At 43.4% G+C, this 17361-nt stretch overlaps 1 protein-coding gene across 1 annotated transcript in view; it reads left to right on the forward strand.

Annotated features, from left to right (window-relative positions):
* The first annotated feature begins 468 nt into the window (after positions 1-468).
* Positions 469-17361, forward strand: part of CCZ1 (CCZ1 homolog, vacuolar protein trafficking and biogenesis associated) — a 29379-nt gene continuing 12486 nt past the window's right edge. Inside the window, exons 1-10 of the mRNA XM_053366244.1 lie at positions 469-830; positions 3173-3270; positions 3957-4050; positions 9795-9869; positions 10608-10655; positions 12091-12174; positions 13723-13898; positions 15510-15591; positions 15724-15785; positions 16454-16565. Coding sequence (XP_053222219.1) covers positions 732-830; positions 3173-3270; positions 3957-4050; positions 9795-9869; positions 10608-10655; positions 12091-12174; positions 13723-13898; positions 15510-15591; positions 15724-15785; positions 16454-16565 — 930 coding nt within the window. The 5' untranslated portion in view covers positions 469-731. The remainder of the gene's footprint in view (positions 831-3172; positions 3271-3956; positions 4051-9794; positions 9870-10607; positions 10656-12090; positions 12175-13722; positions 13899-15509; positions 15592-15723; positions 15786-16453; positions 16566-17361) is intronic.

Here is a 17361-nt window from a genome sequence, read left to right on the forward strand (position 1 = left end):
ATGAATAAAATAATAATAATAATAATAATAATAATAATAATAATAATAATAATTAGTAAGTGTGCTAGGATTGCAACCTGAGCCAAGCAGAGCTCAACCCTAGGCCACACCAACTAACCAGGGTCCCTCTGAGTATGTGCAGAGTGCCTCTCCTTGGCATAGCTGTCAACTTTTCCCTTTTCTTGCGAGGAATCATATTCGGAATAAGGGAATTTCCCTTTTAAAAAAAGGGAAACGTTGACAGCTATGCTCCTTGGGTTCCTGTTTAGTGTTTGAGTGCATTGAGACCCCCCCCCCTCCCCGGGTATAGGGCGGCATATAATGTGAATAAATAAAAATAAGTAATTTGGAGGGAGAAACACAAAAGCACCAGAAAGCCTTTCTCCTCTCCTTCCTCGCTTCTCAGGCGCCTCAGACCTTGGCAGAGACACCGACCCCCCCCCCCTTCAAGGCCGCCTTCTCGGCCTCTTCGCCCCGCGGCCCTCGGCAGCGAGAGAACCGGGAGGCGAAGGGAGCAGGCCCAGGTCGGCGCCGCATCCCTTCCGGGGCGGACGAAGCGGCGGAAGTGTCGGGGGCGGCGAGGCGCGGATCGGTGCCCGTGAGGGGAGCTCCTTGGCCGGCAGCGGCAGGCGCCTGAGAGCCGCTCCCCCCGCCTCCTCCTCCGATGGTCGGCTGCGGCGGCGGCGGCGTCAGGCAGGCCCAGCAGGCGAGGCTCTCCCCTCAGGCCCAGGATGGCGGCGTCCGGGGGAGCCGGGCAAGAGAAGCAGCTGGCGCCGGCCCTGCTCAGCTTCTTCATCTACAACCCGAGGCTGGGCCCCAAAGAAGGCGAGGTAAGGGGGCGAATTTGGGGGTGGTGGGGAGAGAGAAAGCGGCCCCTCAGTCTGAGGGGCGAAGGCTGCGAAACTGGGGGGCGTGACAGGCTCCGAAGAGGGAGGGGAAGCGTCCTTATTGTTGTCGGTTTTATTGCTCTCATTTACTCTCCGTTTCTCCCTTTAAAAAAATAAATAAATCGATTTTTATTGGATTTTCCAAAGATAGCAACGCAACGAGTTGCAAAGCCAGACTCGTGAAGGAAGGGCAGAGGTGGTTTGTTTTCGCAGATGCTCAATGCAGTTAAGCCCGGATCGATATTTTGCGCACGGGTAAACGTCACGTCGGAAACCAGCGAGGCTACGACGTAGCGCGGTGGCTTTTCCGGCTGCCAAGTGAACACGGGAGTAGACAGAGGGGGCAGATCCGAGGAAGGAGTCTCTCAGCCCAAAGACTCTAAAATGACAGGCTGCTTGGCAAATAGGTCGAATCATGATGTTTTGTTTTGTTTTTAAACCAGAAAGGCGTTTTTAAATCTTTTATTTTATTTTACGGTGTGTTGTTGTTGTTGTTTTAATTTTCTTATTTTTCAGAAAAGTAAAAGAACCCTCGCATTTAAAAAGAACCTCCTCGCAGGCGTAGCGTAGAGTTTAACAGTGAAAAACACCATTTTTGAAAACTTTTTATAAAGAGTGGCAGGAAGCTGCATGCTTGATTAGGCGCAAGAGGGAAGTAAATTAATTAATTGATCGGTGCTATTTAACAGTTGTTAAAGTGCCTACATTTTTCTCTTTAAGTGCCGAACATAAGTTAAAATGTATTTGCCTCTGCCGGCATGCTCATATGCATACACATACCTTTTAATCACATTCAAATAATTCGAGAATTCCCTCTTCAAAGGATTCTGGGAACTGTAGTTTGTCAAGGATGCTGGGAATTGTAGATTTGTGGAGGGTATAGTATAGTCTCCAGAATGCCCTTTAAATGTGTTGTACGTGTACGGTGTGTGTTTCATTTCTAATGCAAGCCTATCTAATGCAACCAGTGCATCACCAGGTTTCGAGACTTTTAACTTGTATTTTTGGGTGGAGATGGCAGTAGGACAAGATCCAGGTATAACATTTACTTAAACCTGGGATCTTTGTTGTGTTGTGCATTATTTATTTAAGATGTTTTATATCCTATATTCTAAGAGAGTGTGCTTAGGTGACTAGGAATAAATTCATAAGACAAATTCAAATTACATTAAAAAAAAACCTTAATATGGCCATAAAAGCGTACAGTGGGCAGATCAGTTTTTTAAAAAGCATTGATGAATGGGGGGGGGGGCCTAAACAAAACTTTCTTAAGCAGGTAATGGAAAATGGAAAATGAAAAGCAAGGAGACCAGACGAACCTCCCATTGCATAGAACGATAGCTATCCTTAGATGTAGTAGCAGTTAACAGTATTATTTCTTAAAATTTTCTAGGCATTGTATATACAGTGGACCCTCCGGATACAAATTAAATTCGTTCCGATGGTCCATACTTAACCTGAAAAGTCTGTAACTGGAGGCACCGCTTCTGCATATGTGTGCGGTGCGATAGAGTGCTTCTGCCCATGCTTGCAGTGCACAGAGCGCTGCAATAGAGCGCTTCTGCTCGTGCACATGGTGCGCAGAGCGCTTCTGTGCATCATGTGGTGAAACCCGGAAGTACAGTATATACTTCCAGGTTTGCTGTGTTTGCAACCCGAAAGTTACGTATCCAGAGCGGTACGTAACTTGAGGGTCCACTGTAGAATAAAAAAGGGCATCCTAGCCTTGAGTCTAAAAGACATACAAAAGGTCCTGCTAACAGGCTTTCTGTAGGCATCTGGTTGGCCACTGTGAGAACAGGATGCTGAACTACATGGACCATTGGGCTGACACAGAGGGCCACTCTCACAGCTATGGTCGTACAGATGACCTTCTGACAGCCACAAAAATGGGATGCTTTTGTATCTAAAGAGATTGTGTTGGCATTCCACATGGGAGTTTCCTTTCTGACAACTGTGGATGTACCTAGACTAGTTGGATAATTTTGTCCTGAATAAATAGCTCCTTGTCATCTTCACCTATGTTATACATGTGCATCTGTAAATTCCCAGGATTTTAAAAAAATGTTTCTAATAGATGCACTATAGTAAACAACAAAGTAAAATGCACACTGGATTTGGAAGAAAGGCGTTTTTTAAGAATTTGACCGAATCCTTAAAGTGGATTACTATGAAAGGAATACATACTGCAATTACAATGTGAGGTGTCAGGACTTAATTTAGATAACTTTATTTGAACATAGTTATTTTGTATTAATTGTCGCTGTTTACTTTTCTAACTTCAGGAAGAAAAGAAGATTCTTTTTTACTACCCCAATGAAGTTGAAAAGAATGAAAAAATTAGAAGTGTTGGTTTATGTGAAGCCATAGTTCAGTTCACAAGGTACTAAGTTCCACATTTTTGCCTATCCCATTTATTTATGATTTAATTATTTATAAGGCACGTAAAATGTTTTAGGTACATTTACAAATGAGCTTTAAAAAGCATGTTGCACTGATGGCGCTCAAGCTAGGCAATCTGATATTATGCTTTTATTAGTTGTAGGTTGTCACCCAGTTTAGAGAAATCTTAGTCAATTAATCATGTACGTTTCTATTTATTTTTTGCTTTTATAGCATGCCTTTCCTCCAAGGAGCTCAAGGTGGCATAAATGGTTCCTGCCACCCACTTTTTATCCTCACCTTGTGAGGTAGTTTAGCATGAGAGAGAACGACTAACCCAAGTGAGCCTTGTGGCTGAGTGGGAATTTGAACCTGGGTTTTCCTGGACCTAGTCCACACCCTAATCAATAAACCACACTGGTCCTCACACAGATTATGCTTACATATTGACAAAACAGTAGTTCTGAAACAAGAAGCATGCCTTTTTGTTCTTTGATGATGCACCTATGTGTTTTAGGAGTCACCATTAAGAAGAAGCAGGTCTTCTGTTCAATTAATTGGAGTATATATTTAGACTATTTATTTTAAAATCAATTAGTCAATTATATGTTGCATCCCTAGTTAATAGGTAGGGGTTAACACTCCAATGTCTAAAGTGTTCATTCATGTAATATTTTCCTCTTTTAGGACCTTTAGTCCTTCAAAACCGGCAAAATCCCTACACACCCAGAAAAACAGACAGTTCTTCAATGAACCTGAAGAAAATTTCTGGATGGTTATGGTACCTAAATGCATGATACTGTTCTATTTAGCATTTATTTAGGATTTATCAAAGCTGCTTTGGGTAGTCTAAAGCGGGGAGAGGAGCCTTCTGACTTTACATTGGGAGAAAGCACATCTTCCCCTTTTGGACATGAATGGAAATATGGAGAGGGGACACATAATTTGCTTGTGTTTCCCCTGTCATTGCTTATTTGTAAATGGTTCCCGCAGGGGCAGCCCTACCATTGGGTAATGTGCGGCAGCAAATTTGGGTTGTCATGAAAGGCTGGCAAATTGTTCATTATTTAACGTATTTTTTTACTGTACTTTTAATGGCAAGGAGGAAGAGAGCTGTTTGTGAAATCTCTGGTACCAAAATAACTTGACTTTCATTGGCTTAGGAAGTGGGAGTGGGGTGCAGATGCAGGGAACACCATTTGCTGCTCCCTGCTGTGGAAGTGCCATGGTCTGATCACTACGCTTTGAAAGCCAAGATTGACTTCCCGCTCCTCCCCGGCTCGGGTGGCGAACCTATTTGGGCTCATCCGCGAAAACTGATGGATCCTGATAGATTCCGACAAGCCTTGCGGAACCCTGCTCCTCCTGGCGACTCATTAGATGACCTTGTTGAGGACTGGAATAACCGGCTCTTGGCAGCCATTGATGAGATCGCGCCTAAGCGCCCTCTGCGACCCCGTCGAAACCGGGCCCCTTGGTTTACTGAGGAGCTCCGGAAAATGAAGCGGGATCTCAGACGGCTAGAGCGAGTATGGCGACGGACTCGTGACGGAGCCTCAAGAACATCTTATAGGACGCTTATGAAAGCCTATGAGATGGCTATGAAAGCTGCTAAGAAATCTTGCTTTGCAGCTTCCATTGCATCCGCTAGCTCTCGCCCAGCACAACTTTTTAGAATAATTAGGTCAATAACGTCCTTAGGAGGACAACCAAATTTAAGCACAAATTCGACCCACAGCTGTGAGGCATTCGCGAGCTTTTTTGCGGAGAAAGTCCTGTTGCTCCGCCGTGACCTCCCTGCCAATTTAGATACAGTGATTGAACTGGAGGCCCCTCGACTGACTTCAGGTCCAGTGTTGGACCATTTTGATCGGATACTCCCTACTGATGTGGATAGATTCCTCCAAGTTGGTAGGCCCACCACCTGCCTCCTTGATCCGTGCCCGTCTTGGCTGATTAGGGAGTGTCCAGATGTTGCGCGGACCCCCCTGGTTGAAATTATCAATTTGTCCCTTGACACGGGGACATTCCCTGGGGAACTGAAGGAAGCAGTGGTGTGTCCACTCTTAAAGAAAACTTCATTAGATCCCTTAGACCTATCCAATTACCGCCCAGTTTCAAATCTTCCATACCTGGGTAAGGTAATTGAGAGAGCAGTTGCTGAACAGCTTGGTAGGTTTCTGGAGGAAACATCGGCATTAGATCCATTTCAGTCCGGTTTCCATCCTGGTTTTGGGATGGAGACGGCTCTGGTTGCCCTAACAGATGATATCCGTAGACAACTGGATTGAGGCGGGTCAGGACTGCTGATCCTTTTAGATTTGTCAGCAGCCTTTGACATGGTCGATCATGATCTTCTGGACCACTGCCTCGCAGGCGTGGGGATACAGGGCATAGCCCGTAACTGGTTGTGCTCTTTTATCTCTGGTCGGGGACAGAGGGTGGCACTAGGGAGGGAAATGTCGTCGCGCCACTCCTTGGTGTGTGGAGTGCCGCAGGGCGCAATTCTCTCCCCGATGCTTTTTAACATCTTTATGCGCCCCCTTGCCCAGATTATCCGGAGCTTTGGGCTGGGCTGTCACCAATATGCTGATGACACTCAGCTCTATCTGCTGATGGATGGCCACACCAACTCGGCCCCGGACACACTAACCAGATGCTTGGAAGCTGTGGCTGGATGGTTTCGTGGGAGCCGATTGAAACTAAATCCTTCGAAGACAGAGGTCCTATGGCTAGGTCGGGATGGCATGGGGATGAGGGACCAACTCCCTTCTCTTGCGGGGGCCCAATTAGTGCCATTGCCTTCCGTTAAGAGTTTGGGTGTAATCCTTGACGCCTCCCTTTCCATGGAGGCGCAAGTTACAGCAACAGCCAAGGCGACATTTTTCCACCTTCGCCGCATCAAGCAGTTGGTCCCTTACCTTTCCCGCCCCAACCTGGCCACAGTGATCCATGCGACGGTCATCTCCAGGCTTGACTACTGTAATTCGCTCTACGCGGGGCTGCCCTTGAAGCTGTCCCAGAAACTCCAGCGGGTACAGAATGCTGCAGCGAGGCTCTTCACGGGGTCTTTGCCATGGGAGCATATTCACCCAATGCTTTTCAAGCTGCACTGGCTCCTGGTGGAGTACAGGGTCAGATTTAAGGTGCTGCTTTTGACCTTTAAAGCCCTTCACGGCCTACTGGACCGCCTCTCCTGTTATGCCCCACGGAGAGCCTCAAGGTCCATAAATAACAACACCCTAGTCGTCCCAGGCCCTAAGGAAGTTAGATTGGCTTCAACCAGAGCCAGGGCCTTTTCAACTCTGGCTCCGGCCTGGTGGAACGCTCTGCCTCATGAGACCAGGGCCCTACAGGATCTGATTTCTTTCCGCAGGGCCTGTAAGACAGAGTTGTTCCGCCTGGCCTTTGGCTTGGAGCCAATTTGATTCCCTCCCTCCCTCTCTTTCTTTTTTCTTTTCCTTCTCCTCCTGCAATGAGGCTACATTTTAATATTTTAATGTTCCATTATTTTAATGTTGTATTTTATTTTTGTTTTTAAGTTGTAATCATTCATCTTGTTTTTATTATTGCTTGTAAGCCGCTCTGAGCTCGGCCTTGGCTGGGGAGGGCGGGGTATAAACAAAAAATTATTATTATTATTATTATTATTATTATTATTATTATTATTACCTCAGGCAGCAAAATGTCTTGATCCGGCCCTGAAAGTTTCCTTGCACCATAATCCAGCTTCATCAGCATTAACCAGAGGCTATCCTGTGAACCATATAGCTAAGCAAGGATTAAATCTACATCTCCAGTGTCCAGATATTAAGCATTGCATGCCACTAGCACCTTCCTAAAGACGACATGAAATTATGCTCCTCAAATACTGTAGTGTTTTGGAGATTATGTGGTGGAAGGGAAGAACTTGAAACAGCACAATTATTTTATGCTTTTCTATAAGTAGTTATACTCAAAAGGCCCTTTGGAATGGAAAAAAAGAACAAAATCAATTACAATTTGCAACACTAAGGCTTTAATATTCTACACTTTCCTGGGAGCAGGTTCTATTGATCTCAGTTCTGCTGATCTCTAGGATTGCATTGTAAAACATCAAAATAAACAATAAAACCATGCAATTAAAACAATTGAAATTTGAAATACTTTATTGTCACTTGTACAATTTGTATACAGTGAGATTACATGAGCACCCCCCACTCAGCTCTCTTAGTCTTAATTCCCCTCATTTACTGATGCACATGCACCAAACCCGAAAGTCAGTTGCCCTGTTGTTATCTTTTCATTCAGCAGCCTAACAGCCCATGGATAGAAGCTGTTCTTTACCCTGTTGGCGCAACTAATCATGCTTCTATATCTTCTGCCCAAGGGCAGGAGATCCAGAAAGTGCCGGCCACGGTGTGAATCATCCCTGAGAATTTTCCTCACTCCTAAGGCAATGTTCTTCCGCTAGTTCATCCAGCGGATTCATGGGACAGCCAATAATATATTGTGCTGTATTCACCACCCTCTGTAGGCACTTCCTATCAGTTGATGTCAAACCAGCGTACCACACCGTGATGCAGTATGAAAGGACACTTTCTATTGTTGACCAGTAGAAGGAGATCATCAGATTAACACAGCATTCGGATAAAACCAAATAAAAATAAAGCAGCAGGCATTAGAAATGCTTTGAACTAGTAGGTATCCAAAGCCTGTTTAAAAGTGGGACGAGAGGGAGCCCAACAGACTTCTCTGTTGGGTTTGGGCTGGGTGTTCATCAGTATGCAGATAACACCCAGATCTACCTCTCTTTTAAATCAGAACCAGTGAAGGCGGTGAAGGTCCTGTGTGAGTGCCTGGAGGCGGTTGGAGGATGGATGGCAGCTAACAGATTGAGGTTGAATCCTGACAAAACAGAATTACTGTTTTTGGGGGACAGGAGGCGGGTAGGTGTGGGGGAATCCCTGGTCCTGAATGGCGTAACTGTGCCCCTGAAGGACCAGGTGCGCAGCCTGGGAGTCATTTTGGACTCAGCTGTCCATGGAGGCGCAGGTTAATTCTGTGTCCAGGGTGGCTGTCTACCAGCTCCACCTGGTACGCAGGCTGAGACCCTACCTGCCTGTGGACTGTCTTGCCAGAGTGGTGCATGCTCTGGTTATCTCCCGCTTGGACTACTGCAATGCCTGAAGGAGCGTCTCCACCCCCATCGTTCAGCCCGGACACTGAGGTCCAGCGCCAAGCACCTTCTGGCGGTTCCCTCACTGCGAGAAGTGAGGTTATAGGGAACCAGACAGAGGGCCTTCTTGGTAGTGGCGCCCGCCCTGTGGAACGCCCTCCCTTCAGATGTGAAGGAAATAAGCAGCTATCCTATCTTTAAAAGACATCTGAAGATGGCCCTGTATAGGGAAGTTTTTAATATTTAATGCTGTATTGTTTTTAACACTTGATTGGAAGCCGCCCAGAGTGGCTGGGGAAACACAGCCAGATGTTGTTGTTGTTGTTGTTGTTATATGAGGCCATCACCAAAATTGCCTTGTGCCTGTGGTGACAATAAAGCCAGTCTTTGGGTTCATGCAGATTCCTTTAGGAGAAGGGATTCCTTTAGGAGAAGGTGGTTCTTGAGGTAACCTGGCTCTAGGCCATTACAGGCACTATGAGCTTTAAAAATTAACACCAGCACTTTAAATTGAGTTTACACTGAGTTTGGAAACAAATGGACAACCTTTTTCACAAGTTGCTCAGAGAACTGCAGAGGCTGCTGATTTGTTACTGGCCCAAATTGAATGTGTTAGTATGCAAAGCCCATAAGAGCTTGGGACCAGTTTACTTAAAGGATTGTATTACCTCATATATATCTGCTCAGCCACTTGGATATACAAGTGACACAGGATGTTCGTTCCACATTTGTAACGGTCTTTTAGTGTGGCAACTCCTGTGTTCTGCAACTCTCTGCTCACTGCTCAGGCAGGTGACTTCACTGTATTGTTTTTGGAACCTGCTGAAATATTTCTGTTTAGACCAGCCTACCCAGACATGTAAAGCTGGTGTGCATTTTAATCTGCAACTTTACTTTAGAATGCATAATTTAATGGTTGATTTTATTCGTTTTGCTTTTATAAACCTGCGTTTAACACTGATTTAGATTGGCGATTCTAATGTATCTTCTATGTAAACTGCTTAGAGGTTTTATTTACAGTTCAGTGGGATACAAATTTAAATAAATAAAATAATAAATAAAATAAATTAATAAATGAAAATATAATAGATACACTACAGACTTGAATAAATTAGACAGAGAGGTCTCCATTAGTTTGGCTTCAAAAGAATAAGTTGGTGTCGGGTAACATAGGCTACAATCCTACACATGTTTTCCTAGGAGTAAGCCATTGAGACAGTAGGACTCCCAAGGATGCATACATAGGATTTCACTGTTAGAGATTTAGTCTCCCTTTTGTATTTGATTCTCCTTTTAGTGTATTGCTGATCACCTTTAGCCAGCAACTCTAAATCAATGAATAACGTCTGTTTTGTTCCACTTTCAAGGTTGTACGAAATCCCATAGTAGAAAAACACAAAGATGGTAAACCGGTTGTTGAGTATCAAGAAGAAGAGTTACTGGTAATTATTAGCATCGCTTGTGCTTTTTGTTTCTCCTTCCCCACCTGTCCACAGTGTGCCCTATTTGGGTCTCTAGTTGGATGGCGCCTTCCAACAACTCCTGCAGCCAAGCTGGTGCCTATGTGTTGCTCTGCTTTCTTTGGATCACATCAGCAAGGCCGAGAGAGGGGTCTTCTTGTCTCTGTACACAATGCCCAGGCTTGTGCCCCGGAGAGGTGCTAACGCAGCAAAAACAGCGCAGGAAGCAGCAGTTACAAGTTACCAGTCTCTGCGGTCACAGCATGCTCTGTGATTCTCCAGCAGTTTGACTTCACCCCTGCAGGTGCACTCCATTGTCTCTAGAGACGTATACAGGTGCCAATGATAAAGTTAGAGTATTTGTGCCCTCTGCCCAGAATATGACTCAGGTGGACCTCACCTGAACAGTGATCCGCATGCAGCATACCTGCTGCTGGGAAAATATGAGCTAACTCAGATAAGGCTCTCTCAGCAATGGCTGTGAACTTTGTGCAACATTTCTTCAACTGCTATATGTTTTCTGAGCCCAGCTTTAGCTGGGAAGGGTGGGATATAAATAAAATATTATTATTGTTATTGTTATTTCTTGGATCTGATGTTATCAGTGCTGCAGCACTGTTTTTCTTGATGTCTTGACAGAGAAAAGCAAAGTTAACCTTTTAAATGATGACCTCATAGGATTCTTCTTGTAGTAACTCTCTGATTCTGGCTATCTTACAGGACAAAGTGTATAGCTCAGTGTTACAGCAGTGTTATAACATGTACAAGGTAAGTTAGAGCTATGATTTTTGTCAGTTTTCATGCTGGGATGTGAAAAGCCATCTTTGCACCTCCATAGCAGAACCCGATCATACTCTCTGATTCATGGAGTGCCATTCTTTTCCAAAGTTTGGGTCGCAGAATCATCTCTTTGATGCTGAACACTTTATTTCCTACATTCATAAGCCACCTTTCTGACAATTGTACTCATGGAAGTTAATAAAGAGAGCAACTGTTTTAGGCACATCCGATATGTGCTCGACCATGCCAAACCCGGAAGTGACCCAAAAACGTCACTAAAAGGGTCTTTGCAGGCTTTTCCAGTGGTGTTTCAAATATACCCAATTTCACTTAAATGCATGGTGCCTTGGAACGTAACCTCCATGTAAATTGGGAGTTGCTTGTAATTTAAAATAGTGGCTTACAGTCTGATAAAGAAGTTAAGAGAAGGGGAAAGGGGTAGGGAGCAAATTCAGGTATTATGGCCTCTGCAGGAAACAGTTCTGGGAAGGGAGATGCCAGCTGGTCCCACTCAAAGTAACAGGCTGGGTGGGGTATCTCAGTTTCTTAAAAATGGCAGCAACACTGACATTTTCTGTGAACATCAAATTCCTACTTCTGTTTTGCCAAAGGACTGTCGCAATTAGCTGATTATTGGCTGGATACAGCATTAACTTTATAATGTGCAATGTGCATTTTTCCCCGTTTCAAAAAATTGCTAACCTTGTGAGACAGCGTTGACACATGGAGAGATAATTTCAACGTGCAAAAACATTTGGGTGTGCCCAGTGGGATTTCTTTCCTTGAAGTGAAGACATCTTTGCATGCCAAAACACTTTGGAAAGTCTTTTCTGTTTAAAAAAATAGCTTGCCATGTGCTTCTGCAGAAAATTAAAAAGGTGTGCAGCACCGGATTCAGTGTTCTTTGGATCCTGCTTTGGACTATTGTTTGGCACTGTGTGGATAAGCATTTAAGGACCTTTCAACTCCTGTGATTTCTGTGATTCTCCCTCCCTGGTTTGTGGCAAACCATAGTTTGCAAATTCATTCAAAGCTGCCAAAGTTTAGCTTGTCTTGCAAACCAGCCTGCTAGTTGAGCAAATACATGTCTGTCTTGGCTCAAGTCATGTAAACTCATCTCTCACAAACCTACATAGGTAGTTGTTGCTATTTGCATAATTTGCACAATATGCTGGTTAAGGTGTGTGCAGGAAATGTGGAGGATATCGCAGAAATCTGGTGCTTCACCTTAATCACAATCGTTCTGTATGTGAAGAAACACCTAAGTGCAATGCAAATTTATTGCTCCTAAAGCATCTGAAATTAGGGAACTGGAATTACAGGATTAGCACTTCTACTTCCTTTGTCATTTGATTATATCTTGATTAGTGTATGTGCTTGTAATACTCCCAATTATTCCCTCCCACCCCCCAATAATTCTTAGCTTTTTAATGGAACATTCCGAAAAGCCATGGAAGATGGAGGTGTAAGAGTACTAAAAGACAGACTAGAGAAATTCTTCCATCGGGTAAGTCTTTATTATCAAAGCAGCAATAGAGTGTTAGAATTTGGCAGCTTGTTCAGCACTGGTGGCCTGATTATCCGTGTTGTCTTGGGTGTGGAATTCTCTGAAAGCAGACATGCCTTGCTGTAAAATCTTTTTTTTAAAAAAAAGAAGTTGTGTGCATCCTCCAACATAACTTTGAAGAAATCTGCTTGCACTTCTGGAACCGTTGCACCCACTTACAACTGGGTGCGAGCTGTAAGTCTGTTGCTTTCTTGAGTGATGCTAAAAATGTCTTTTGTTTGTAGTACTTAAAATGTGAATATGACTAAAGATCAACGGGGATCAGCTTTATTTTCAGCCAAATGATAACTGCTAGAACGTAGCTGTTAAATTTGAGTGATGTAGCAGACCTGCATGATCCTGGTCTTGGGATCTTGCCCCCTTATTAAGTTCCATAGAATATGCAGAGCCCCAGTCTCTCTTAATTCATAAGCTACTCTCAGAGCTTGGGCAGTCCTTTCCTTACAGGATGCTATACAACAGTTTTCTGTATTGTAGCAGTTCTTATTACTCCTGAATGCATTCTCTTTCATTTCACATGACTCGCCAGCAGGCTCCACAACTCTAGTTTCTCCTCTTACTGTCCCCTTCACCTCTTGTCTTTGTCTCCTCTGAGGCAAGGGCAATTTTCCTGTATTCCTTTCTATTCCTCTTAATCTCCAGCTCTCCTCTGGCCACCTTCTTCCTCTTGTGACCAATTTCCTGTACTCCAGAAGTACTTCTTTTACCCGGCTATCTATCCTCTGAGGCTTCTAGTCTGCAATGGCCAGTTGCCTCTCCTGCCGTCCGCTTCCAGTCGGGCAACAGAGAAGCAACACAGAGGTATCAAGTGCCAAACTGCCTTGACCCATGCCTTTATTGCATTGTTGGCTGCTGATTACTGTTTTCACCATAGAGAAATACAGTACCCAGACATGCCTCCCAGGAATTTGCCCACTGGTGTGCTAGAAAAAGGTGGGCTTCATATTTCTGAGAGTCCCAAATACATTTTCCAATGTTTGTAGTGTAAGTCAGTGAGATGTTGTCACACAGATGTGAAAAGTACACTGGTGTCGGTCATGAACCTGCAATTAGGATTGGCTGTTGCAGGTGGGGAACCTCTGGCACTCCAGATGTTGGACTCCCATCATTCCTTGTTTTGTTTTGTTGTTTTGTTTGAACAACTGTTTTTATTGGTTTTCTTTGTAATTCCTGTTAAAAACCCTTAACTGGGCTTAGTTGGAGTCCAACAACATTTGGGAAGGAACTCCATCTCTGGGCTATTTTGTTTAGATGTAACAACAAACCATAGCTTGCATCCTGGCTTATTAATGAGGTTTGGGTGAAAGTGGGTAACTTCTGTCTAGAACACAGCAGAAATGGAAGCTTTCAATATCCTCACCTTGCATCTAAAGAGGAGAGAGGGCGTGAGCCTGAGACTTGCGCCAGATTGTGTTTGTCATATCTTTCATGCCACTGTTTTTAAACAAAGGCAGTCATTAATACAGCTTTTCTATGTTTATTCTTCAGTACTTGCAAACACTTCATTTACAGTCATGTGACCTGCTGGATGTTTTTTGTGGGATCAGCTTCTTCCCATTGGATAAAATGACTTACTTGAAAATCCAGTCGTTCATCAATAAGATGGAAGAAAGTTTGAGCATAGTCAAATATACTGCCTTTCTCTACAATGATCAGCTCATCTGGTAGGTACCTGAGTGAATGGATGTCAGGGCAATGCCTCAAATCTATCCCCCTCAAAGGCACCTAGTTTTGTATATCCACCAATTTGTATCTCATTGTTTATCTCCTTGTTAGAGATACGTTGCAGATTTCTATAGTAAAATCAGTCCAAAGCAGTCCAGGAGGCTTTGACATCAACTGTTTCACATTGAAATCAGTAGTGCAGAGGAGGGAGGAAAAATGTGGTTTCTACTGAACCAGCCTTAGTCATGCTTACACTGAAGTAAAAAAAAAAAAGTTCATTGATTTCAATGGGTCTTCTCTGAGTACAACTAACATGAGATATCCTCAATCTCTGAGGATCTTGGTAATAATTAGTCCCTTGAGGCACTAAAAATATCATTCTTCAGAGTCTTTAATTTTGAAGTAAAAGATACGAAGGTGTGTAAATAAATAAAGGAACCCGAAAATTGGAACGGCAGCATGTTTTCCAGCAATCCGCAGCTCTCTTTTGCCATCATGACTTCACTGATATGAAATGTTGCATTTTAAAAAGAAACAAAGAAATGTCTGCAGTTTGCAGCATCCTTGTAACTTAAACCTGGCAGTTCCCCTTCAGCTGCGTTTCTTTTCAGGGTGTTTATTGACACGGCACAGCTGCACCAAGCATCCAGTTTCATTTGAGAGTCGCAGTTCAAGGGTTTCCTATTCAAAAGTGATTAAGGAGTCAAGAACTAATGTGCTCCAAGGCTAGACAAGAAGTAATTTACGTATGACTGCATAAAATAATTAAATCAGATTAGGGTTTCCTGGGTTTGTTTTTCTTCCTCTCCCTTTTTCACTTCTTCCCTTTTACAGTAAGCTTATGTTAGGAGTTCCACAGTAATTCATTCGAAAACTTACCAGAGCAACTAAATTGTGTGGGCATGCTTTGTACATTACAGTGAGAAATAGGGAATGAGAACTCCTGCCATTGGGGGTCAGCTAAGCCCTGGACTCACATCAGAAACTTAGGACCAAAGCCTAGGTTTGTTTTTCAAGTTTCTAGGTCATATGCTACCCATAATCTGTTTATAAACCAAGGTTGAGACTTTATCAGTGCTTGTGTGTCAAAGCTAGTTATTAAATGAAGTGGTGCTTTATAATTTGGAGACATTCCTTTATTTTGGAAGCTTAGTGAAACTGGAAATGTAGCCATGACTTTCAAGTACGTTGGAACAGAAAGGCTTGAGTCTACTTTGCAGAACTCTGCCTAATTCTGCAGATTCCAGTGCTCACTATGGTTTATATTCATGGATCCAAAATCATTACACTAAGCTTGGATGTGTTAGGTGTTCCTGCAAATTACATTAGTAATTAAATTACTTTTAATGATGCTGGGCTGTAGCTCAGTGGCAGGTCACCGTGAGTTCCATTCAGAAAGTCAGGCTGCATCTCTTGATAAACGATCACAGAACTGGGAAAGATCCTTTGGCTGTGACCTTGGAGAGCTGCTGTTAATCAGTGGAGAAAGTGCCGGGCAAAAAATAAATGGTTGTTTTGACACAGCCTGTGGCAGTTTTATGTGTAAGCAATTAACAGTACTTGAAACAGTGTCATCACGTGCTATAATGTTGTCTTTCTCAACATTCCAGGAGTGGATTGGAACAAGATGACATGAGAATTTTATACAAATATCTCACCACATCCCTGTTTCCAAGGCATATAGAACCAGAGGTGAGTCGTGTGGCTTGGCTTACTTAAACAGGAAACTACTACTATTTCCTTCTTAAAAAGCTGTTCAATTTTTCTTCTCCTAGGAGTGGGGGGCAGGAAATTTCCTTAACCATGCAATGTCTTTTGTTTCAGTTGGCAGGGAGAGATTCCCCAATACATACAGAAATGTCTGGAAATCTACAGCACTATGGAAGGTAGCAGTTTTACATCTGTTGTAGTCTTTCTTGCCACCAGGCCGGAGAATCGAAACCCCCAGGTGTTGTTGGACTACAACTCCCATAATCCCTGACCATTGGCCATGCTGACTGGGGATGATGGGAGTTGGAGCCCAAGAGCTTCTGGTGAGCCACAGCTCTCCCTACCCTGGCTTGCGGTTTGTTTTTACAAGGTCAGTTATCCAGAGGTAATAATTTGGTTCCTTTCAACCTCTGACTTACTAACATGAATCGGATGCTGCAGTAAATTAAAGGCAAGGGAAAGGGAAACTTGGTGGATTAGTTCAGTTGTGTGTCTCTCCACCTCTAAAAAGGACTGAACCCATAATAGTTTGAAAGCAATATCAAACCATTCTGAGTTGAGCTGTAGTCTGTCCTGCTTATGCAGCATCTATAACTGGCTTAATGCCAGTTATAATCAGGTGGGCATGGGCTCAATTCAGACACAATGCCAAATTTTAATACTATCTTTTGTATTTGTATTGTTTACAATTTAGAATTTTACAATACAAATACAAAAGATATTAAAATTTGGCATTGTGTCTGAATCAAGCCCATTTTACCTTCTTGTACACTGCCTGATTACAGGTGGTATATAGTTTTTTTTACATAAACAAAATAAATAAAGTCCCATCTTTGCCTTTCAGGTTTCTTACTGGACCTTTGAACCTGAATGATCCAGAAGCGAAATGTAGATTTCCCAAAATATTTGTAAACACAGAGGATACTTACGAAGAGCTTCATTTAATTGTTTATAAGGTAACCGTTGCACCTTTCCCTGTTCACTGAAAAATGAAGTTATACTCCAATTCTGTAATTAGGTATGTATGTAGAAATCTTGCCCTGAGTGAAAGAGTTCAGCTTCTCTCATTTCCTGGGCAATATGATCTATAGAGCTGGGGAGGAACCCCGAAATAGTTTCCGGTTATGTCCGTCTGAGAGCCTTTGTAAAGCCACAGTCCTGTGCCAACTTACTTTGAAGTAAACTCACTAAAATCAGAAGTATTTCTAAGCATGCATAAAATTTGACTGCAACTCTGCACTACAGTGCAGTACTGTTTTGGGAAACACAGAAAAGCCCCAAGTTAACTATAACAATTAGCAATGAGAGTAGCCAACTGTCATTCATATTTCAGGAGAAGAGCATTTTAATGACACCGGGCTTTGGAGACGTATAATTCCAGCAGATAATGTATAAGCCACAGCTTGCTGCAAAGAACTGTAACCCAGGTGTAGCCAATGTGGTGCTCTCTGGGTGCTGTTGAACTGCAACTTCCATCTCCCCCCGCCACCCGGCCGCTTTTTTTTTAAGAGGAGCCATGGCTACAAGTGACTACCAGCTATCCCATGCACAAAAATTATGCTTTGACAATTGGTTATGCCGGCTGGGGCTGGTGGGAATTGTAGTTGCAGTATGTGGAGGGCACCACGTTGGCCACCCCTGCTCTAATGCAGCTCAGAGTTCATTTCAGATCATGCAGGAACCAAAGTGTAGTGCTAGAGTACTGTATTGGCCTGAATATAAGCCGCACTTTTTTTCCAAATTCCGACTATG

This window comes from Podarcis raffonei, chromosome 14 (assembly GCF_027172205.1).
Source record: "Podarcis raffonei isolate rPodRaf1 chromosome 14, rPodRaf1.pri, whole genome shotgun sequence".
NCBI lineage: Eukaryota > Metazoa > Chordata > Lepidosauria > Squamata > Lacertidae > Podarcis > Podarcis raffonei.